Source organism: Lolium rigidum, chromosome 3 (assembly GCF_022539505.1).
Source record: "Lolium rigidum isolate FL_2022 chromosome 3, APGP_CSIRO_Lrig_0.1, whole genome shotgun sequence".
NCBI lineage: Eukaryota > Viridiplantae > Streptophyta > Magnoliopsida > Poales > Poaceae > Lolium > Lolium rigidum.
Window position 1 is genome coordinate 337,820,716 of NC_061510.1, and position 23,761 is coordinate 337,844,476.

The 23,761-nt window shown below is 45.7% G+C and overlaps 1 protein-coding gene across 1 annotated transcript; it reads left to right on the forward strand.

Moving 5' to 3' along the window:
* The first annotated feature begins 210 nt into the window (after positions 1-210).
* Positions 211-10,392, forward strand: LOC124697110 (disease resistance protein RPM1-like). The gene is made up of 3 exons (XM_047229747.1): positions 211-345; positions 1,468-2,781; positions 8,641-10,392. Exons 1-3 carry the CDS (start codon positions 211-213, stop codon positions 10,105-10,107), a joined length of 2,916 nt encoding a protein of 971 aa, XP_047085703.1. The 3' UTR covers positions 10,108-10,392.
* The last annotated feature ends 13,369 nt before the right edge of the window (positions 10,393-23,761 follow it).

Sequence of the window (23,761 nt, forward strand, 5' to 3'; positions counted from 1 at the left end):
AGGCCAGCGACGAGTACGTGCGCTGGCGACGAAGGCAGCTCACGTCGGAGGTGCATCAGGACCCAAGATAGTCCGCTGACAGCCAACTCTTGGGGACGTTATTCACGGCGGAGTGTGAGGCGGCCCTCATCGGCCCGTACGGTGGCCCCTGCAACCACTACGACCACTGTGACCGGTGGAGAGGCCGCAACATGAACGTTGTGCTGGCCCATGTCGGCTACAAGCCTAACACGCCCCCGCAGCGGTGGCCGCACTTCATCGCGGAATTGCCGCCGTCCGCCACCAAGTGGCAGTGGCATCGCCAACTCCACCGTCGGCGCGCTCGGCTTCTTCGCGCTGATCTGGGTGGGGGGGGGGAGGGGCGGCATTGTCTTCCGCCTCTTGAAGCAATATCTGGTGTCATCGGCACGCCCATCTCGCGGCAGGGGCATTATCTTCCGTCCTGTGAAGCCAGAGCCGAAGGAGGAGCCATCGTCGCCTCCTCGTGGCCACATCATCTGTGATACTACTCTCACATCTCTCCTCCTCATTAATTATTGTGTCACATTAGAATACTTGGCATGCATGATACTCACTTTATTCGAAAATAATTGTCTTAACATTCTATAGATACAGATGCATCTATAACTAAGACATGTCTAGATAGATTCAAACGTAGATAAAAGTGAGATAGTTAGTTTCATTGTGATTCATGTTTGATGAGAGAGATATAATCGTAGATGTATTTTTTGGGGCTAAATAGTACAAGATTACCGGAGGAGGCGTTTTGGCTCATAGGATGCACCTATTATGCAAAATAATTAAAAACCAATTAAGAAAATGTTCAAAAATTCTGACATAAAATTTACGATGTACATTGTCACATTTTATGTTCGTACACAAGTTTTCGTGAAAGAACAACATTGTATGTGGCATGTATAAAAAATACAACAAAAATATCTTGTATGTAGTCGTGTTATAGCACTAAAATTTGTCCTTCTTAAGGAGATACTCCCTCCGTTCTTTTTTAATTGACTCAGATTTAGTACAACTTTGTACTAAATTTGAGTCAATTAAAAAGGAACGGAGGGAGTACATACAAAAAATATTTTTTTCTGAAAACTTGTGTATGAATATAAATTATCTAGATGTGCATGTAGAATTTTATTTCGGAATCTTTTGACACTTCAAAATATATTTTCGCACAACGAGTTATATGCTCCTATGGAAGTGATTTTCCGAAGATTCCCTTGTTACATAGCTATCGACTTTTGTTTCCAAAGCATGGCTTGACTAACGGGTGAAAGCGCGCCTTTCCACTACCAACCTAAGATTCGATTCTTTCTCTTCGATTTATCACCCTCTCTGTATCACAAGGTGGTGTGGGGTGGCGAACTCTTCCGGTTGAGTCCGTACGAGTCATGGCGGAATTGATCGCCATATCCCTCTCGGCCAAGGTTGCCGCTGCGCTGTCCCGCACCGCGACAGTCTACCACCTCGCCTCTCTCGTCGGCATCCGCGCCAGCATCGCCGCGGCCGCTCGCGACCTCGAGCTCCTCCGCGCCTTCCCTTCGCTTCGCCGAATCCCGCCGCAGCACCGACGAGCTCGCCAACACCTGGGTCGACCGGGTCCGCCATGTCGGCTTCGATCTCGAGGACGGCGTGGACGAGTACTCCTTCCTCCTCGCTGGCAAAGGCGTCCGTGCCTGCGCTGACGTGGCCGCCTGGTTCGCCCTCGCCAGTCGCCTGCGGAAGGCGAGGGAGCAGCTCCGCGCGCTCTCGGCGGCCAAGGAGCAGTACGGCATCCGGCTGGCCGCCGCCTCTCCTGCTGCTGATGGGAATTTTCATTGGAATCTATCGGAGGCCGCGCACTTTGCAGAGGAGAAAGAAATCGTCGGTTTTGAGGCGCACAAGAGATCACTGATGAAATGGCTAACCGGAGACGCCGACCCCAGGCGGACCATAGTCACCGTCTGCGGGATGGGCGGCGTCGGGAAGACCACCCTCGCCACAAACGTGTACACCAAAGTCGCCGCCACCGGCCACTTCGACTGCGCCGCGTGGGTGCCCGTCTCCAGGAACTTCACCACGCACGACCTCCTAAGGAGAATCCTCAGGGAGCTTCACCGGGCTGGCACCAGCGTGAAACAGGACGTGGACGACATGGACTACCGGTCTCTGGTCGATGCTCTGCGCGGGCATCTCGCTCGCAAGAGGTTCTTCCTTTTGCTGGATGATGTCTGGGATGCGGCTGCCTGGTTCCACCTCCGCACTGCATTGCCTGATAGTGCAAACGGGAGCAGAATCGTCATCACCACACGCAGTCGAGAGGTGGCTGCTCTGAGATCGACCAATAGGACCATCATGATGGAACCGCTCCCCGAGCAGGAAGCATGGTCCTTGTTTTGCAGCACCGCTTTCAGGGAAGATGTGGACCGCGGGTGCCCGCATCGTCTGCGTCACTGGGCTTCCAAGATACTCGATAGATGCTATGGCCTGCCATTGGCGATAGTATCGCTTGGAAACCTCATGGCGTTGAAGGACAAGACAGAGTTTGCGTGGAAGAACGTCTATGATAGCCTTGCATGGGATGGACAAGATCACGGAATCGGGCAAGTGTCGACGATACTGAATTTCAGTATTGATGACCTGCCGTACCATCTCAAGAGATGTTTCCTCTACTGCAGTATCTACCCTGAAGATATGCTTATCAAAAGGAAGATTCTAATCAGAGAGTGGATCGCACAAGGTTTGATTGAGGAAAGAGGGCAGCGCACCATGGAGGAGGTCGCAGACGGCTATGTGTGTAGGAATTATAAAGTGTGGCTTGCAACATTTATACTACATTATTTATTCCCTGGAATTTCTGTGTTGAATATTACCATTGCATTTGAATATCGCTTGCTGTACTTAAATGGAATATGTTTAAGGAAGCCATTTACTGGTATACTGGAACACAGTATATTATTTATACTGGAATTATACTATGTATAAAGCCCGGGCACAGTATTATCAGGAAAGCCAGGTTGTTCATATGTTGGCTATATGAATTGATTAAAGCCTGTGAATTTGAGTGTTTGTTTCAAATTCAACACGTGACTCACACACGTGTGCTTATGGGACAAGTTGCAGATTAAGGCTCCTAGATGGATAACAATGATCGTGGTTGGTTTGTTAGCCTGGAGTCTTTATTTAAACAGATATATCTGGAATACTTATCTGCGGAATTACGGTTTAAATAAAACCGGAATTAGCACTATATAAAGGTCCCTAACCCCTAGCCTCAAATTGATCATTGTGAGCGGCACCACGGAAAAGGATCGAGGAATAGGGGTTAGACCGTTTTCGTGCTAAGATCCGACATTGGTATCAAAGCCAAATTAGGGTACGCACGTTCTAATCCTTGAGCGATTATCGATCTGGAGATTGGAAAGCCTTACAGTTTACGGGAATCCGCTGCGAACTCTGCCCAAAACCAATCTGGAGGAGAGGAACGTACCTGACCAAGCACGCTCCAGATCAATCCAAAAGAAAAGTCGTTGCTGCTCCTGGAAACAAAATTCGATCTTTTCCCCAACTCCACGCACAGGACCACGATCTACCATACCCAGCGCCACCCGCCGCCGCCCGCCTACCGCCGCCAACTCTGCACCGTCTTGCCCGGCCCCGTGGTCTACCTCGACCGCCGCCTCGTCAAGGACGCTCGCCGCCGTCGCCTCGGTCTGCATCACTTCGCCCCGCCCGGTGCGCCGCCTCGCTGACCTTCCGATCTCGGCTCGGGAACGCCACCTCCTCAAGCTCGTCGTCGTCGAGTTGTCTGCATCGTCCAATATCTACCAACACCAACCTGTACGTTGCTCTGCTCCTCTCCATCGGTAGTGCACGGAAGTTGTTCGACAGAACGCCCACAAGGAAGAAGTGCATCAAACTTTTTGTAAGCACCTCTGTCCTCAATGGCCTCCAATGCTGTGTTTGCTGAGCTCATGCGTGCGTACAAGCTGGATGGAAATAACTTCACCGTTTGGAGGAGGAAGTTGCTGTATTTGCTTACTTCGAGAACATTGACTATATTGTTGAGATGGCTGAACCAAACCATCCAGCCGAGGATGCTACGGATGAGGAGAAGCAGGAATATGAGGATGAACTGAAGCAATACAAGAAGGATAACAAGACTGCCGGAGTTTTCATGCTTGGTTCAATGGCAGATTCTTTGGCTGCAGAGTATGAGTCCGAAGATACGAGCTTATGGCATTATGCGAGAGGTTGGAACAAGATTTTGGGGAAGTTTCTCTGATGAAAGTGTTGGGCCTAGTAAACATGTTCATAAACTCAAAGATGGGTGATAAATCTGTCAATGAACACTTGAACAAGCTCGTTGTCTTGGCTGAAGAACTAAAATCTGCTGGCTATCCGTTTCAGGAGGAAGTCCAAGTAATGGTGGTCCTTAACTCTTTGCCACCATCATGGGAACAATTTAAAATTTCCTTTTGCCATTCTGAACGTACAGTCAACATGAGGAACTTAAGGCAGCACTTGTTGATGGAGGAAGACAGAAAGAAGAACCAAGGGAAAGAAAGGGTCTCTCATCATGCGGAGCTACACCTTGGTGAGCATAAAAGTAACAACAATAAGAGGAACTGGAATAAAAGGAAGTCAGATCATGATTTGAGGGACAAAATTAACTTCAAGCGTGATCAGAAATACCAAAGAGATGATAGAAGCCATAGAGATGACGAAGGGACAAGGGACAGCGCAACAATTACAACAACTACAACTCTTACCAGAAGCTTGATAAGAACAATTATAAGTGTCATAATTGTGGTGAATCTGGACACTTCAGATCTGAATGCTCAAAGAGGAGGAAGCCAAATGATAATCGGAACAAGACTGATAAGGAGGGAAGCCGCAAGGGGAACCACTCCCCTGAAGGTATACCAAATGTCTTTGTTTGCACTGAATCATTATTTACTACTACTTTTCGGAATAGTTGGGTTGTAGATTCTGGTTGTATCTGCGCACATTGCTAGGAAGTATAGTTCTTTTACTAAGATCAGAACAATTCCTAAAGGAACTAGACATGTCTACTTAGGAACTAATGCTAAGGCAGACATACTTGGAATTGGAAACTATACAATAGAACTCCCTAATGGAGGAAAACTAGTACTTGGAAAATGCATTGTATGCACCCAATATGAGAAGGAATCTAAGATCAGTATCAAAATTAGAAATTGTTGGATACAAAGTTCTTTTTGGAGACCGTAAAGTCAAAATTCTCGTTAAATGGGAATCTGGTACATTATGGCGATAGACATGATGGTCTTTATTTTTTGAATGATATCATGGAAGATGATTGCATGGTAGGTGAAGACAACTCAATTGTGAGGAATATAAATGGAGACAACAATTGTTCCGAGTCATACCTTTGGCATTTGCGTCTCGGACATATATCTAAAAATAGAATTAAGAGACTTATAAGTTCTGGAATTTTGAACTTTAAGTGGGAGGATTATGGCGTATGTGAAGCTTGTATAATGGGGAAAATGACTAGGTCACCTTTTCCCAAAGCCAACGGATCAATAGAACCTCTAGCCATTGTTCACTCGGACATATGTGGTGAATTTTCCACACCCACTTTGGGAGGGCGAGAGAGTTTACTTCATTACATTCATAGATGATTACTCCGAGATTTGGGTATGTGTACCTTCTTAAGCATAAATCGGATGGATTTGAAGCTTTCAAAGAATACAAAGCGGAGGTGGAAAATCAATTAAATAGGAAAATCAAGATCCTAAGAACTGATCGTGGAGGTGAATACACATCAGGAATACTAGACGATTTTTTGTAAAGAACATGGCATTGTCCATCACTATACCTTACCCTATACACCACAACAAAATGGAGTGGCGGAAAGAAGGAATAGGACTTTAATGGACATGGTTAGGTCGATGATAGCATATTCTGATTTACCTCTATCTTTTTGGGGAGAAGCTTTACATACAGCCGTTTATTTGTTGAACCACTCTCCATCCAAGGCGATGAATCGTCACACCTTATGAATTGTGGAAGGATAGGAAACCCTCTTTGCTCCATTTAGCAGTTTGGGGCTGCAATGCTCAAATAAGAGTACCAAGTCGGCTTGCGCACTAAGCTACAGCCAAAGAGCACCCCTGGAATATTTATTGGCTATGCGAAGGGATCAAAAGGCTATCGTTTTTATGATCCAGAAAATAAGAAATTAATTGAGAGTGGAGATGCTATTTTCCTAGATCAAGATACACCCCGCCGTGCTAAACGTGCTAGGGTGGAATTGCTTGTGCGGCAAACAGAAAATTATGAGATGCATGAAACTGATAATGCAAATCAGGAAAATAATGATTTAGGCCACAACTCTACCACAACTAGCATGCCTAGGAGAAGTGGGAGGAATACACGAGCACCATCTTATTTGGATGAATACTATGTTTTCTGGGGGAGGTATACTCTAAAGTTCATACATTAGAGGAAGAACCAAAATCATTCAAATCTGCATTAGCTAGTCCAGAATCTACTCTCTGGATGGAAGCCATGCATGAGGAATTAAACTCTATGAGGAAGAATAATGTTTGGACACTTGTTGATTTGCCCAAACATCGGAAACCAATAGGATCTAAATGGATATTTAAACGGAAACTAAATGCATCCGGAAATGTAGATAAATATAAAGCTAGACTTGTAGCTAAAGGATACACACAAAAGGAAGGAATTGACTTTGTGGAAACCTTCTCCCCGTGGCAAAATTTACATCTATACGGATCATAAGTGCACTCGACCGCATATTATGATTTGGAACTACACCGGATGGATGTAAAGACTGCATTTTTGAATGGTAATTTAGAAGAAGAAATATACATGAGTCAACCGAGATGGATTCGTGGAAAAGGGAAATGAAGGGAAAGTTTGTAAACTGAATAGATCAATTTATGGCCTTAAACAAGCCTCACGGCAGTGGTATATTCTTTTTGATAATGCTATCACGTCTTATGGTTTTTCCATGACGGAAGGAGATCATTGCATTTACTTCAAAATAGTGGGAGACATATTTGTTTTGTTATCTCTCTATGTTGATGATATTCTTATTGCTTCTAATAATAAATCAATGTCTGCTGGAAGTTAAAAGTTGGTTGTCTAATAATTTTGACATGAAGGATATGGGAAACGCTTCCTATGTTTTGGGAGTGGAAATACATAGAGATAGAAGGAATAGAACTTTAGGATTGTCTCAAAAGGCATATCTTAATACCTGCATCGAAAAGGTTCTCTATGGACAAATGCAAGCATGCTCATGTACCTATAATAAAGGGAACTAAACTCAGCGAGGAAATGTGTGCTAAAACTCCGGAGGAAAAGAAATTTATGAGCGATATTCCTTATTCATCTGCTTTGGGTTCTTTAATGTATGCAATGCTATTTACAAGGCCTGATCTGTGCCATGCCGTGGGTTTATTGAGTAGATACCAATCTAATCCGGGAGAATTACATTGGAAGCAAATCCTAAATACTTTACGCTATGTGAAGGGAACTGTGGACTATCACTTATGCTTTAATGGGCACAATCTACAACTACAGGGCTTTACTGATGCTGATTGGCAAGGGGATCTGGACGAACGGAGATCTACTTCGGTTATATATTCAAGCTAGGAGGAGGTGCAATATCATGGAGGAGCAAGAAGCAAGATTCTGTAGCGGTTTCTTCGATGGAGGCTGAGTACATTGCTGCATCAGAAGCTGTCAAGGAAGGCGTCTGGCTGAAGGAGTTTCTTGCCTCTCTCAAGGTGGTGCCAAGTGCATCAAATCCTGTTACAATTTTCTCGTGATAATCAGAGCGGCGATCAAGGTTTCAAAAGATCCCAAGTTTCATAGTAAAACCAAACATATTGAGGGAAGGTATCATTTTATTCGTGATATTATCAATAGATTAAAGACAATTCGTTTAGAGTATTTGCCTAGTCCGGACATGGTTGCCGATCCACTGACTAAGCCACTTAGTCAGGAAAGTTTTTGTAAACATGTGTCAAACATGGGTCTTCGGTTATGGTCTTAAATGTTTTAGCCAAGTGGGAGATGTAGGAATTATAAAGTGTGGCTTGCAACATTTATACTACATTATTTATTCCCTGGAATTTCTGTGTTGAATATTACCATTGCATTTGAATATCGCTTGCTGTACTTAAATGGAATATGTTTAAGGAAGCCATTTATCTGGTATACCGGAACACAGTATATTATTTATACTGGAATTATACTATGTATAAAGCCCGGGCACAGTATTATCGGAAAGCCAGGTTGTTCATATGTTGGCTATATGAATTGATTAAAGCCTGTGAATTTGAGTGTTTGTTTCAAATTCAACACGTGACTCACACACGTGTGCTTATGGGACAAGTTGCAGATTAAGGCTCCTAGATGGATAACAATGATCGTGGTTGGTTTGTTAGCCTGGAGTCTTTATTTAAACAGATATATCTGGAATACTTATCTGCGGAATTACGGTTTAAATAAAACCGGAATTAGCACTATATAAAGGTCCCTAACCCCTAGCCTCAAATTGATCATTGTGAGCGGCACCACGGAAAAGGATCGAGGAATAGGGGTTAGACCGTTTTCGTGCTAAGATCCGACAATGTGGACGAGCTAGTGCAACGCAACTTGTTGCTTGTTGCTTTGAAAAACGAGTATGGACGTGCAAAGCGATGCCTCATCCATGACCTCACCCGGGAGGTAATTGTGCATAGGTCAAGAGATGACAGATTCTTTCAGATATCTGGCAGTACAACCAGCGTGGACTCAAAAACCAAACAAACCCGTTATCTTACACTCGACAGGTGCAATGGTGACTATCATCAGTCCACTCCAAACATGCCCTCACTCCGCTCCTTGTACGTGTTGAAATCCGAGTTCCATGCTTCACTCCTCTCTGGTCTCAGATTGTTAACTGTGCTAAATCTCTGGTTCATTAAGATAAGTAAACTCCCAGGTGCAGTCACCGACCTTCGTAATCTGCGGTACCTTGGCATACGTTCCACCTACATTGAAGAGCTACCAAAAGAATTGGGGAAATTGCATAACCTACAAACATTAGATGCCAAATGGTCCATGATCAAGACACTGCCAAGCACCATAACAAAACTGAAGAACTTGCGGCACCTGATACTGTTTACGCGTGGAAGTCCATACTTTTCCTTCCCAGCACCTGGTACATCAATTGTACTTCCGGATGGCCTTCAGAACTTGAAATGCTTGCAGACTCTTAAATACGTGCGAGCTGACCAGAAGATGGTCAGATCTTTGGCAATCTTGAAACAGATGAGGAGCCTAGAGTTATTTGGTGTGGACGAAAGAATTCTTGCGGATTTACCATCAGCACTATCCAAAATGAGCTGCCTTGTGCGCTTGGGAATAGACAGTTCTGATTCTAATGTAACATTGGACTTGGAGCCCTTTTCTCCACCACCGGTGAAACTAAAAACATTCACCATAATTGGGAAGTTGACAAGGGGTATGTTACCGTCATGGTTCAGTTCCCTTACCAACCTCGTACAATTGTATTTGCGTTCGTCTGAACTCAGAGAAGATTCAGTTGGAATACTCTCGTCTCTCCCTAGGCTGTTACATCTCAGTCTCGTTGATGCACATACAGTGAGAAGCTTGACCTTTGCAGCCGGTTGCTTTCCTGTACTCAGAGAACTAAGCTTGCAGGGCTTGCCTAATCTTACCCGCATTGAGTTTCAAAAGGAGAGCCTTGCATGTCTGCGTTTGCTGATGCTTGGACGATGCCCTCAACTGGCTGACGTACCCAAAAGCATCAAGAACCTCATGCATCTGGAAAATTTAGAGCTTTTTGAAATGCCAAGTGAGTTCGCAGAAATGATGCCGGATGATGGGGGGAATCATCCAGATGATCAGCACATTACAGTTGTCAAGAACATCTTCTCCCGTAGTGGACGATTTTTCGAAAAGAAGTTTCACACCAACCTATCTAATGTTCAAGAGCCATCAAAGACGGATGTATTTGTTGATGGTAATCTTGTTGACCGCTGCATGTCGGTAAGACTGAAAGTCAGCCGATGGCAGTCTACCTACAAATATTAGGCATGTATGTAGACATAGCATTTCTTTTTCTACAAAAGTACGGTTTGAAGTTTAACTATAACAGTTCAAGAAATTAGCAGTAGCAGCAGCTAGCTAGCTAGGGATCAAGTAGTACATGTCGGTATGCCTTATTACTGGTTGTGCAATGGTAAAAGACAGCAAAATGAGCTGTCAGAGTAGAACTAGTTATAGAAATATTTGTGCTAGAGTCTGTTTAGATTCATACGAAAGGAGATGTAAACATCCATTGTAATCTAAGATTGTAGTAACACTTCTACCTAATCAATATATAGCTTCATTCTGGCACTCTGCTTTCTCTGTTTTCTTTGCCCTGTCCAGGTGAGAGGCCAGACGTTACATTACATGTTCGGTCAGTTGACCAGCAACTAAGCTCTTTGCAAATGTCCTTCAGGCATCTCGAATGCTTAAGGGTCTCCATGGATGGATTATCCCATCTTCATGTGCCGCAAAGACAAGAGTCAGATCTGGTGATCGGTTGGAACCATCTGGCCCGTGGAGACGAAGATAAATGACAGGCGAGTGTGAAATTCCTTATCCAGTATTTTCTTGCTGCCTATCTTATAAAGTTTTGCTCTTGCCAGTCATGCATCGCCAAAGACCTCATCATCACTTTACCAGTGGTACACTTCTTCTAGATTTTTGCTCCAATCATAGTAGACTCCTTCCCATTTATGCAGATGACTAACATTATATATCTTCAGTTCAACGGCCTTACTGGACAAAGTACATCGATTACAAGCATTCCTATGTCAGTGGGTGCAAGATCAGTCAATAGACAGTAGCTAGAAAAGCATTCTTCCGCTATGGACCTTGGACGGGACTACGAAAAGAAGTGTTCCTTGTTACAGTGCGTGTTCTTCATTTCATCATTTGTGTTATTAGATTTGTTTGGTATTTTCTACCGTATGTAGCTTCCTTGCCCCGATTTGTTGTACTGTCGCGACTAGTTAACCGTGGCCCTTCGTTTTGATCGTCTTATTCTCTTCAAAAGAATGCTGAGCTTGATGATCCTTGTGAAAACTGATTAATGGAATCTTTCTGAATAGTGGCAATGATGCCATTTGAGCTATATTTGGAGGTGTTATTTTTTCTATGACAACATATCCACACAAAAAGATATTATGCCATATTTGATGATGATGATTAGAAACATTTCAACTGCAGTAGCTTTTCAAAAGAAGTTGCTGGAGTTCAAAAGCCACATAATCTCACAGGAATTAGTACACATTGCCATAACTGTTAACATTCCACAGGACAGCAACAGCAGATAGACCATGAACGCATCATGGCACAATTATTCATTTTTTTCATCAATACACCAAAACATTATTCTGAAGTACATGAGAGTGCGCGATATGCAGCACCCTACACCACCCTTTTATATTGCCCTAAATTATACAATAGTGGTAACTGGTAAGTACCACTGAGATCCCACACCAAACATACCATGCAAGGTTTTTAGGAGCAAAATTACTTTACATGATATCCACCAAAATGCTGACATCTTCTTGATCCTTTACATTGTCAAGCACTGCTGCATGCTCTTCCAGACGACTCCATGTGTATGCTTCTCCCCGAGCAAGGAAAATCAGTGGTGATAAGGTATGGTTTTATCCGGCCCTGCTCAGTTCTCTGAATTTCAGAGGAAGGAAACCGTTCGAGTCAGCATTCCTCTTCTTCACGAAACTGTCAGGTGTGGCAGCCACCTGTGAGATTTCGATGAAGTTGTGGTACTTCTCTGAAACCTCCCCATGTTCCAATAGGAGAAAGGTTCGTTGGTCTGGCTGCTAGAACTAGGCGTAGGCCTCGGAATATTTCGTGGGATCATGCCGTGTTGTCTAACATGGAGATCCTGCAAGAAACAAGGGACAGATTCTTAGCAGTGGATGTCGATACCATGTCAACAAGAGTGAATTCAGTCCTGGGGTTTTATCAGCTACTTGTCCTCAGCAGTACAGTTGCTGAAATCTATGGTTCTTGTTTCTGATAAATTCCCTCTGAATTTCTATGTGATTAATTGATGAAGCCGTGTGATCCAGGAGCAGAGCAGAGTTGGTAAGCAGATCTTGCGATTATTATATCATTATTAGTAGTTACAGATCTTACCATTCCTCCAGCTAGGAACAACAGCGCATAGTAGTGCAGTTAACAATGATGATGCTTGATTTAATATATGCACCATCGACGAAGTGGATTATTCTGTAGTGTTAAGTTTTATGTAGCATTACACAAAAAGCCATTCAAATATACAAAAACTGATTGCCAATAAGCGATATTCAAGATGTGGTTAAGAACTGGGAGGGGCCAGGACTGATAAGCTACATAATTTACTTTCTACTAGAAATGTTTTCGCGCAAAAAAATACCACTACTACAAAAGCCAGTTCCAAAACAGAAAAGATTATTTGAAGCCTGAACTCTAACCAAAGCCCGATTTTCAATTCTGAACTCCACAATCGTATGATTCAGTACATCAAACCAGCAAAACAGCCACTTTTGACCGTCGGTTGATTTCAAGTGTGTGGCTCACATGATGTCAGATGTCGTCGTAAGCTCACCATTTGGTTGAAATAGAGTTACTTACGTTAACTACTTAAATTTTACAGAGTTGCAGAGCATAAATAGCAGATGGAGATGCATATCATCAAACGAATCAGTAACAGGACCAACATGGTAGGAGGGAAAGATGGGCATGCTGTTGTCAGTGGCTCTGTGGGAGGTGGGGTTAAGAGCATCCCCACTCGTTGGCGCTCCCCACGTCCAAATCCGGCGAAATTTTCGTCCGGATTGGATGAAGATTTGGCGTGGGGAGCGCCGAAGTTCCAGCCGTCCCCCCGGCAGGAAACCCCCAACCTCGACCATTTGACCCATTTGACAACCTCAACAAGTTCGGCAAACAAGAGGACGAGAATTGCTGAAATAAATTCGGCGATAACAGTACAATGTTTAACAAGTGCTGAAACAAATGAAGCACACAATTTCACAATTTTTCAAACAAATTAAGACAGACTAGTTGGCGTCGGCGTTGGCGTTGCCTCGGAGCCTCCATATGTGCTCCACCAGATCATCTTGCAGCAGCTGGTGCATTGTAGAGTCTCGAATCTCCTGGCGCATAGCAATGAAGGCGGCCCATGATGGAGGCACCTGGTGATTAGGCTGTGCAAGAGGACCCTCTCTCTCATATGGTGCTTCTTGCTCGGTCGGAGGAACCGGATGCTTTCGCTCATCTTCAATAATCATGTTGTGTAGGCACACACAGCAGTTCATCACCTCCCACATCTGATCTTTGGACCAAGTCATAGCGGGGAACCGGACGACAGCAAATCTCTGCCGTAGGACACCAAATGCTCGCTCGACGTCTTTTCGGCAAGCTTCTTGTTTCTTGACAAACTCGCAAAGTTTGGGGGTGCTAGGGTTGGAGATCGTCTTCACAAATGTTGCCCACTTTGGATAGATACCGTCTGCAAGGTAGTATCCTTTGTTGTAGTGCCGACCATTGATCACATAGTCCACCGGGGGAGCATGACCCTCAACAAGCTTGGAAAAGACCGGGGAGCAGTTTAGGACGTTGATGTCATTGTTGGATCCAGGCATACCAAAGAAAGAGTGCCAAATCCAAAGATCATGGGTAGCCACTGCTTCAAGTATCACAGTGCAGCCTTTTTTGTGACCCTTGTACATTCCCTGCCACGCAAACGGACAGTTCTTCCATTGCCAATGCATGCAGTCAATGCTTCCAAGCATCCCTGGAAAACCTCTAGCTTCATTTGTTGCAAGGATCCTCTGAGTGTCTTCGACAGTGGGTGATCTCAAGTAATAGTCCCCGAACACTGCTATGACGGCCCTGCAGAACCGGTAGAAACAATCAAGGGCGGTGGACTCCGCCATGCGAAGATAGTCATCTGCAGTATCACCGGGAGCTCCATACGCCAGCATCCTCATAGCCACTGTGCACTTCTGCAGTGACGAAAATCCAACCAAACCAGGTGCAATCCGCCTTGCATCCGAAGTAGGGATCAAAGTGGCGGATGGCATACACAATTTCCGGAAATAGCTTTCTGCTCATCCCGAAACGACGCCGGAAAACACTCTCACCGTGCAATGGATTGTCGGCGAAGTAGTCGGCGTACAACATGCGGTAGCCCTCCATTCGCTGTCTCGGCTTGCACTTCCGGCGACCTCGTGCCGACCCACCACGCCGACGAGTTGCCAGTCCGGCGTACATGCTTGCCAAGCAACCAAGGATCATCATGTGCTCCTCGTCTTGGGCGGCTGCTGCCATCTCTTCTTGCATAAGCTCGACGAACATCTGCTCCTCCTCTTCGTCCGAGTCCATGGCCGGCGAGGCAAATGGACGAACACCGACGGGCGTGGTCGAGGCAACCCGAGCCGCGAGCGACGACGAGCAAGCAGGCCGGAAAACAGGCCGGCGGAAGAGCAGCCGGATAGACCGTCGTCCAAACACGGCGGAATATAGGCAGGTGGGGAAGGAGTGGCGGCGCAATGCGGGCAACAAGCCGGGGGGGTGGTGCCGGCGGCGGGAGAGATACGAGGGGTGGGGGAGATTTTGAGCGACGTGGCGGTGGGGTTCGTGCGTCGAGTCACCGACAGATCGGGCCCTTCCCCGCTTTTCACTCGTCCGGAGTCCCCGAGAGCTCCCCGGGGGGGCGGGGGGTGCGTGGGATCGCCGGATGGATTTAGGCCCAAATCCGGACGAAAACGAGGAACCGGGGGCGCGACTGGGCCGAATTACGCCGTCCGGATGGAAAAAACGCTCGCCGGGGGCCTCGTCGGGGGGACGAGTGGAGATGCTCTAAGTCAACAGGCAGGTGACGATGGTAGAAAATAAGACCTGAAAGCTAGGAGCAAACTCAGCCGTCAATTCCATTTCCTGCTTTCAAAGATCAAAGAGGAGGTCAGCTCATGGACAAAAGCTTGTGACCAAGGGCTACGAGTAGTGCTGCCATCCACTTGGGATGTGCACTGATGTATGAACTAAACCATGTAATCCACCTCCTAGGAGGATGCAAACCAAACTACATCTTTTTAATGACATAAAATGCAAGGCTCTGTGCAATTGCAGTAGCTATTCAAAAACAGTTCATGAAGTCCAGAGCATGTTGTGAGAATTTATCCATGAAATCTTACTGAAATTAGTACACATCACAGTAACTGGTAGCATTCCACGGGACAGACACCAGATAGACCATGAACGCCTGTGAAGGCGTGATTATTCATTTATCTCATCAAAATGCAAAACATTATTTTGAGGTACACGAGCAGCGCAAGATATGCAGCACATTACACCACCCTTTTTTATCGGTACACCAGCGGTAACTAGCACTGAGATCCCACACCAAACGCATACCGTGTAAGGTTTTGGAGCAAAATTAATTTACATGATAGCCACCAAATCCTGACATCTTCTTGCCATAACGTGGCAACAACTGCCTGTATATGCTTCTCCCCCGAGCGAAGGAAAACCCGTGGCGCCAATGTGTGGTTTTATCCAGCCCTGCTCAGCTTTCTGAATTTCAGGGGGAGGAAACCGTTCGTGTCAGCACTCCTCTTCTTCACAAAATTATCAGGCATGGCAGCAACCTGTGATATCGACGAGGTTGTGGTACTTCTCTGAAACCTCCCCATGTTCCAATAGGAGAAAGGTTCTTCGTTCTGGCTGCTAGAACTAGGAGCAGGCCTTGGAATATATCGTGGGATCATGCCGTGTTGTCTAACATGGAGATCCTGCAAGAAATGGAGGGTCAGATTCTTAGTAGCGGATATCGGTGCCATGTCAACAGATAGAATTCAGTCCTGGGTATTTATCAGCTACTCATCCTCAGGAGTACAGTTGCTGAAATTCACTGATCATGTTTCTGATAAACTCCCTTTGAATTTCTATGTAATTAATGATGAAGCCATGTGATCCAGGAGCAGAGCAAAGTTGATAAGCAGATCTTGCAATTGTTACATCATTATTAGTAGTTACATAACTTACCATTTCCCCAGCTAAAAGTAACAGTGCATAGTACTGCAGTTAACGAAGTAGATGCTTGATCTAACATATGGAACATCGATGAAGTGGAAAATTCTGTAGAGTTGCTAGCTAAGTTTTATGTGCCATTACACGCAAAGCCACTCAAATATACACAAACTGATTGCTAATGAGCGATATGCAAGATGTGGTTAAGAACTGGGAGGGGTCAGGACTGATAAGCTACATAATTTACCTTGTACTAGAAACGTTTTCATGCAAAAAAATAATGCTACTTCAAAAGCTTAATTCAAGCCTGACTGCCTGAACCCTAACTAAAGTACGATTTTCAATCCTGAACTCCGCAATCGTAGGATTCAGTACCTCAAACCAGCAAAACAGACACTTTTCACCGTCGGTTGGTTTCAAGCGTGTTTTTTTGGCTCACATGATGTCAGATGTCGTCGCACGCTTGCTATTTGGTCGAAATAGAGTTTACTTGCGTTGAGTACGTAAATGAATATTCATATTTTAAAGACGTTGCGAGATCATAAATAGCAGATGGAGATGCATATCATCAAACGGATCAGTAACGGGGCCAGCACAGTGAGAGGAGGAGATGGGGATGCTCCGATGCTCTGTTTTCAGTGGCTCTGTGGGAGGTGGAGTGAAGTCAACAGGCATGTGAGGATGGTAGAAAATAAGACCTGAAAGCTAGGAGCAAACTCAGATTTGGTGCCAAGTTGACATTCACATGGATGAAAACTACCCCAGTTTGGATTGAAGTTGTAAAGTGCATAGTTTCCATAGTTCTTCATTGCAAGTCAAGGTTATAAAACTGAGGGTTGAAAAGTGGACTTTGTCCATCACTGAGGGCTGAAATGTGTGCATTTTCTTTAAAAAGTAATTTCCCCTGATAGGAATCGTCATGAGAATTCCTCTAAAACCAGTAGAAGAACCAACGCCCATTACCCATAACCCATGTAATGAGACAAATATATCAAAAAAAAAAAATCTTACATGTGAATTTCTCATGGGAACCATGTCCACTGCATGGTTAGGATAAGCTGAACCTACATAAAGAGAAATTTCATCATCACAGGTCTCAGTGAAAAACTAACAGTATGTGTGGTTGCCCCCAAATGGATAACGGTGAAGCATGTGCAATTTATTGGGTGTGCGTTTCTTGGAAGCTGTTAGGCCTAAAATACTATTGTGTACATGGAGTCTACATCTATCTATCTATACATTAATAAACACGACATTCTATGTACTACCAAACGAAGAGCTATCCATAAATATAGTTTCTTCACGGATCCTGGGGATTTCTTGGAACTACTATTCTTAGTAAAAGACAAAATAAAGAATTGGATATGAGAAGCATAAATTAGTCACACCCCAATGCAGAAACACATATCACTTCACTGTGTAAGAACACTGACTTTGGCAGGATTTCCAAGCATCGATTACTTACTTTCATAAAAATGCAAATATCTGATAAATTTTCCAAATTCTGAGGCCGTGAGTGAATAAGGAAGTTGGTTGTGAAGAGAGAAATGGCAAGGTATATCAATTAAACAGATGTCTTAATTAAGCAGGTATGAGTAGCCAAGGGCTCATGGCACTACTCTGAACTATGTGCTCCCTCATAATAAGTGTCGGAGGTTTAGTCCAAATTTGAGATAATTTGAACTAAAACCCCGACACTTATTATGGATCGTAGAGAGTACAATACAGTATTTTTGAAGTTGCTTACAGTAAGATTTCTACGAGCTACACGCGAAATTTGGCCCCTCAATTAATAGTAGCATCTTGCAGTTTAGAAGCAGTTTTAGAATCAGATGCTAACGAGCCGACCCGGATCATGTTCAGTTTCCATTCAAAATGGCCCCGTTTCAGTTTTGAACCAGTTAAAGAGCGAAATCGTACGGCAATTTTGTAGTAGAGCACATAAGCCTGTAAACGTGCAACGGAAATCTGGAATATGTTGGATACCTGCAGCTGGTGTGGCTAGCCAGGACGAGTGGGGGTAGACATCGACTGTCGCCCGCGAAGACAGGCCTGGGAACCCGGCGCCGCCGTTGGTGCCGGCGAACCCGATCGCGGTCCTGACTGGCGCGAACTCCCCGACCGCCGGCAGCGGCGGTGGCTGGGAGCGGAAGAACGGCGACGTCATCGGCGGGGCGGGGGCGGGGGCCGTTGCGGCGTCCCAGGCGCCGGCCGGCGCGTCGCGCTGCGGGCGCGGGCTCCAGCGGAAGGGGCCGAACCCGGCGCTCCGGTTGGAGACGGCTTCGTGGTCGTGCGGCGGCGGCGGCGGCGGCGGCGCGAAGCTGGAGTGGGATGGTGGGGGCGTGAAGCCGGAGTGGGGCGGCGGCGGGTTGGGGGCGAGGTGGAGGCGGCGGATCCAGACGGAGGCGAGCGGGTCGGGGTTGCCGTGCGGGCGCGGGTACGGCGTGACGTACTCCTGCTGCTGGTGGTGGTGGTGGTGGTGGGAGGGAGGTGCGGAGGCGCGGCTGCCGACGGAGCTCCGGAGCGAGAAGTGGTCCGACGACATGGCGGCGAAAGAGACGGGGCGGGAAGAAGGATAAGCACAGAGCGGGGTAAGTGCGGTAGCTTTCTTGCTTCCGTTGGAGGGCGACCGGGACGAGGAGAAGAGAGGAGGGGGGTCGTCGGGGTGGTGAAAGCGCGCGTCGGAGTCGGGGGAGAGCGACGACGACGAAGACCGTCGTCAGCACTCAGCACTGGCTGGACTCGCCGCGCGTGCGCCGCCACACGATTGATAACCGCTCAATAATGGCATCACCTTTTAATTTTATCCCCGCTAGCAGTCAGAGGCAGCTCATGGTGGTGTTCTCATGAATTGCCACTCTTGTCCCTTCGGGGACATCTGATTAATTGCCACTCAGCCACTCTTTGCAAGTTGTAGTACTGTCGCAACTCGCAAGGGGCTGTTTCGAAACTTCTTCGCAGCCATACAGTTGCCTACTTGTACTACTTGCACAAGTCATGCTATCGGCATGGGGGGACGGTTTTGGTAAACTTGGAAATAATCATCATCTCTAGGTTATATGAGAAAACAATAGACCGTGTGGGCTATCTACGACTCCCTCCCTCCGGTAGAATTAAATCGATGCGAGCTGGGCAGAGCCACGTCAATTAAACCAGACCAGAGGGAGCAGTTATAACTAATAGTGAGCGACTAATTCTCAACTTAATTCTCAATTAGACGACATCATCTAATTGTGGTTGCAACACCATAATTGTTGTCAGCATGAACAACATGAAGAAATTCAACCACCAAAATACCGGCGTGGATTGTCTGACTTGCTAAAGCCATGTCATGGCTACAGTAGCCTAACTTGGGCTCTCCCAGCCGATAGATGGGAAATAAATGGGCTTGATCTATTCACCGTGCAAAAGACTGTAAGAATGGTGTAATAGTAACATTTGCACCTGTAGCACTGCTATTCTGTAGCAGCTCATCTAAGCCTTTGATGTTTAATCTAATGGCTAAAAAGTGAGCCAAGTTAGAGAACTGTAGCCTCTCTGACCTTGCTCTTGCAAGTCAGAGAATCCAGAGCGCCAAAATACCGGCGAAAACCTGTTGGGAACAAACCTCATTCGGTTGTCACACATATATGATAGAGATGCTTCTTGACGTAATAAAGCATCCTTTATCGAAAAATATATGATAGAGATAGGCAACCGGGATAAACATAATCAGCCGGATACCAGGTCGACGACCTTGAGTCGAAAGAAGGGGTACGCAATGGTGTCACAAATGATACGCTTGGAGCCACCCAACAGATATCAATATTATCCAACCCATGGTCCGCGAAGGACTACCCACAACAAAAGCTCACAGGCTTGTTGGCAACAACAGACTAGACGCCATCGAAACGGGATTGAAGACATGGATCTAAGAGATGTTGCATGGATGACAAGCGAGAATTCCCTCGCCTCCGCCCCACCACACCAGAGCAAGAAGCAAAGGGGGTCGACTGATTGGATGTGGCGGGTGGAGGCTAGTATTAAAGGATAAAGAGTAGCTAATTACTCAAAACTTGAATTCAAGTAGTTTTTTTTTGAGAGATGCATATCATTACGTTCATGTTCTTTTAGAAAGGAATGAAGATCTCAACATTTGCATCGAGGCTTGTGCTTCCATTGACCTCTAAATTTCAAAATAGTGTAAACCATCAAAGGGATATCGTCGTATTGTTTAATCTCAGCCATTCTACCCCTAATTCCGAACAACTATCGTTTAATCTAACATTAGTAGGAAAAGCCTCATCAGTGGCGCACCAAAAATGAATTCTGTGGCGCATGGGAGGTGCGCCACAGAAACGTCGCCACAAAAATAAGGTTTCTGTGGCGCACCTTCCCCTGCGCCACACAATTAAGGTTTCTGTGGCGCACGTGTTCATAGGTGCGCCACAGAAAAGCGTGCGCCACAGAATTGGTTTTCAGTGCGCCACAGAATTTGCTTGTATTATACACGATTTTGTGCTGCCTGCTATACACATGCGGTTTATAGACAACAATATACGGATATACAGGTTATATACAGCAACATTCAGATATAATATAAATATCATGTACATTGCACAGATGTAACATAGATATCATCATCACATTACTTAGAGCCCGATCGAGATACATATATAGTGGCAATTAAGTGTCAAATGTTTTGCATACAACTCTTAATTCATACAAAATTCACAATTTCGAGATACAAAGTAGTCTTCATCCGGTTCCTCCTTTGCTCCCTCATCTATACCCACCGAGGCTCGCTTGCATCGGGGTCCTTCATCCAGTTCCTACTATGATGAAAATGGAAGAAAGTGAGACCAACAAGTCCGATGCACAAGAGAAATGGAATAAATGCCTCATACATTGTTGGTCAACACAAATATTAACATTCAGGGACGGTGTAAGTGAGACCAAGTCCGATGCACAAGAGATTGATATTTGTGCTATCTTACCAGGCTCACTTACGCCGCCCCGAGTGTACGGTGACCAAACATTTTAATCATCGGCATTTTGAAAATCTCAAAGCAAATGGAATGACAAAATGGAATAAGTGCCTCATACATTGTTGGTCAACACAAATACTATGGTCAGAAACCATAATTGCAGTATACACCGCAGTATACTTTGCAGAAGGGTCCCCTTTCCCCGGTCGCCGTTCCGTGAACGGGTGCTTGACGACACAACGACGCCGATCTGCCTCTCCGGCGCAGAACCACGGCAGTCCCTCGCCGTCCAGTGAAGGAGTCCTTGATGCAAAGACCGTGCCGGCCTGCCCAAGCATTATGTCGGGCCGTGTTGCCGCGCTCGAGCCGTGTGTCCAGCGCCTGCACTGTTCGCCTTCTTGCCGGTGAACCAATAGATCGATCGTTGGAATAAGGAAACCGATGACGGCCGGTCGCAAGATTAAATTGCGATCGGCCGTCATCGGCTTCCTTATTCCAACGATTAGTCTATTCGTTCACCGGGCAAAAAGGCGAAGAGTGCAGGGCGCCTGAGACACGGCCTGAAGCACGGCAACAGGGGTCGGCCTGATGCTAGGGAGGCTGATGATACGTCTCCGACGTATCGATAATTTCTTATGTTTCATGCCACATTATTGATGATATCTACATGTTTTATGCATACTTTATGTCATATTTATGCATTTTCCGGCACTAACCTATTAACGAGATGCCGAAGAGCCAGTTGTTGTTTTCTGCTGTTTTTGGTTTCAGAAATCCTAGTAAGGAAATATTCTCGGAATTGGACGAACGCCCAGGGGCCTATTTTACCACGAAGCTTCCAGAAGACCGAAAGGGAAACGAATTGAGGCGACGAGGCGGCGACATGCCAGGGCGGCGCGGCCCACCTCCTGGCCGCGCGGCCCTGTTGTGTGGGCCCCTTGCGTCGCCTCTTGACCTGCCCTTCCGCCTACATATAGTCTTCGTCGCGAAACCCCCGATGCACGAGAGCCACGATACGGAAAACCTTCCGGAGACGCCGCCGCCGCCAATCCCATCTCGGGGGATTCGAGGAGATCGCCTCCGGCACCCTGCCGGAGAGGGGAATCATCTCCCGGAGGACTCTTCACCGCCATGGTCGCCTCCGGAGTGATGAGTGAGTAGTTCACCCCTGGACTATGGGTCCATAGCAGTAGCTAGATGGTCGTCTTCTCCTTATGTGCTTCATTGTCGGATCTTGTGAGCTGCCTAACATGATCAAGATCATCTATCCGTAATGCTATATGTTGTGTTTGTCGGGATCCGATGGATAGAGAATATTATGTTATGTTGATTATCAATCTATTACCTATGTGTTGTTTATGATCTTGCATGCTCTCCGTTATTAGTAGAGGCTCGGCCAAGTTTTTACTCTTAACTCCAAGAGGGAGTATTTATGCTCGATAGTGGGTTCATGCCTCCATTAAATCCGGGACGGTGACGAGAAAGTTCTAAGGTTGTGGATGTCTTGTTGCCACTAGGGATAAAACATTGATGCTATGTCCGAGGATGTAGTTATTGATTACATTACGCACCATACTTAATGCAATTGTCCGTTGTTTGCAACTTAATACTGGAAGGGGTTCGGATGATAACCTGAAGGTGGACTTTTTAGGCATAGATGCATGCTGGATAGCGGTCTATGTACTTTGTCGTAATGCCCAACTAAATCTCACAATATTCATCATATCATGTATATGCATGGTCATGCCCTCTCTATTTGTCAATTGCCCGACTGTAATTTGTTCACCCAACATGCTATTTATCTTATGGGAGAGACACCTCTAGTGAACTGTGGACCCCGGTCCATTCTTTTACATTGAATACAATCTACCGCAATACTTGTTCTACTCGTTTTCTGCAAACAATCATCATCCACACTATACATCTAATCCTTTGTTACAGCAAGCCGGTGAGATTGACAACCTCACTGTTTCGTTGGGGCAAAGTACTTTGGTTGTGTTGTGCAGGTTCCACGTTAGCGCCGGAATCCCTGGTGTTGCGCCGCACTACATCCCGCCGCCATCAACCTTCGACGTGCTTCTTGGCTCCTACTGGTTCGATAAACCTTGGTTTCTTGCGAGGGAAAACTTGCCGCTGTACGCATCACACCTTCCTCTTGGGGTTCCCAACGGAGGCGTGATGTACGCGTATCAAGCTCTTTTTCTGGCGCCGTTGCCGGGGAGATCAAGACACGCTGCAAGGGGAGTCTCCACAATCCAATCTCTTTACTTTGTTTTTGTCTTGCTTTATTTTATTTACTACTTTGTTTGCTGCATTATATCAAAACATAAAAAAATTAGTTGCTAGCTTTACTTTATTTACTGTCTTGCACTCTATATCAAAAACACACAAAAAATTAGTTACTTGCATTTTACTTTCGTTACCATGTCTAGTTCTGCACCTGTTACTTCTTCACCTGAGGAATTAGTCTTCACTTTTAAACAAGGGGATGAGGAGAGTTTTAAAGATGCTTGGTCTAGAATTTTTACTTCTTATCGTAAAGCTGAACCTCAAATGACTCTAAGTTTGCTCCTTAGTAATTTTTATTTTGGTCTTATGATTCGCTATAGATATGCCTTGGATGCTGTAGTGGGAGGAGATTTCCTTCATTGCAATGGGGATCAAGCTTTTAATGGCATAAAGAA

Excerpts from the sequence above, each read along its gene's own strand:
- LOC124697110 (XM_047229747.1), top strand. The coding sequence starts at position 211 with ATGTCGGCTACAAGCCTAACACGCCCCCGCAGCGGTGGCCGCACTTCA. Across the intron at positions 346-1,467 it reads GCTTCTTCGCGCTGATCTGG|TCTACCACCTCGCCTCTCTC; the intron begins GTGGGGGGGGGG and ends GCACCGCGACAG. Across the intron at positions 2,782-8,640 it reads AGGAGGTCGCAGACGGCTAT|GTGGACGAGCTAGTGCAACG; the intron begins GTGTGTAGGAAT and ends AGATCCGACAAT.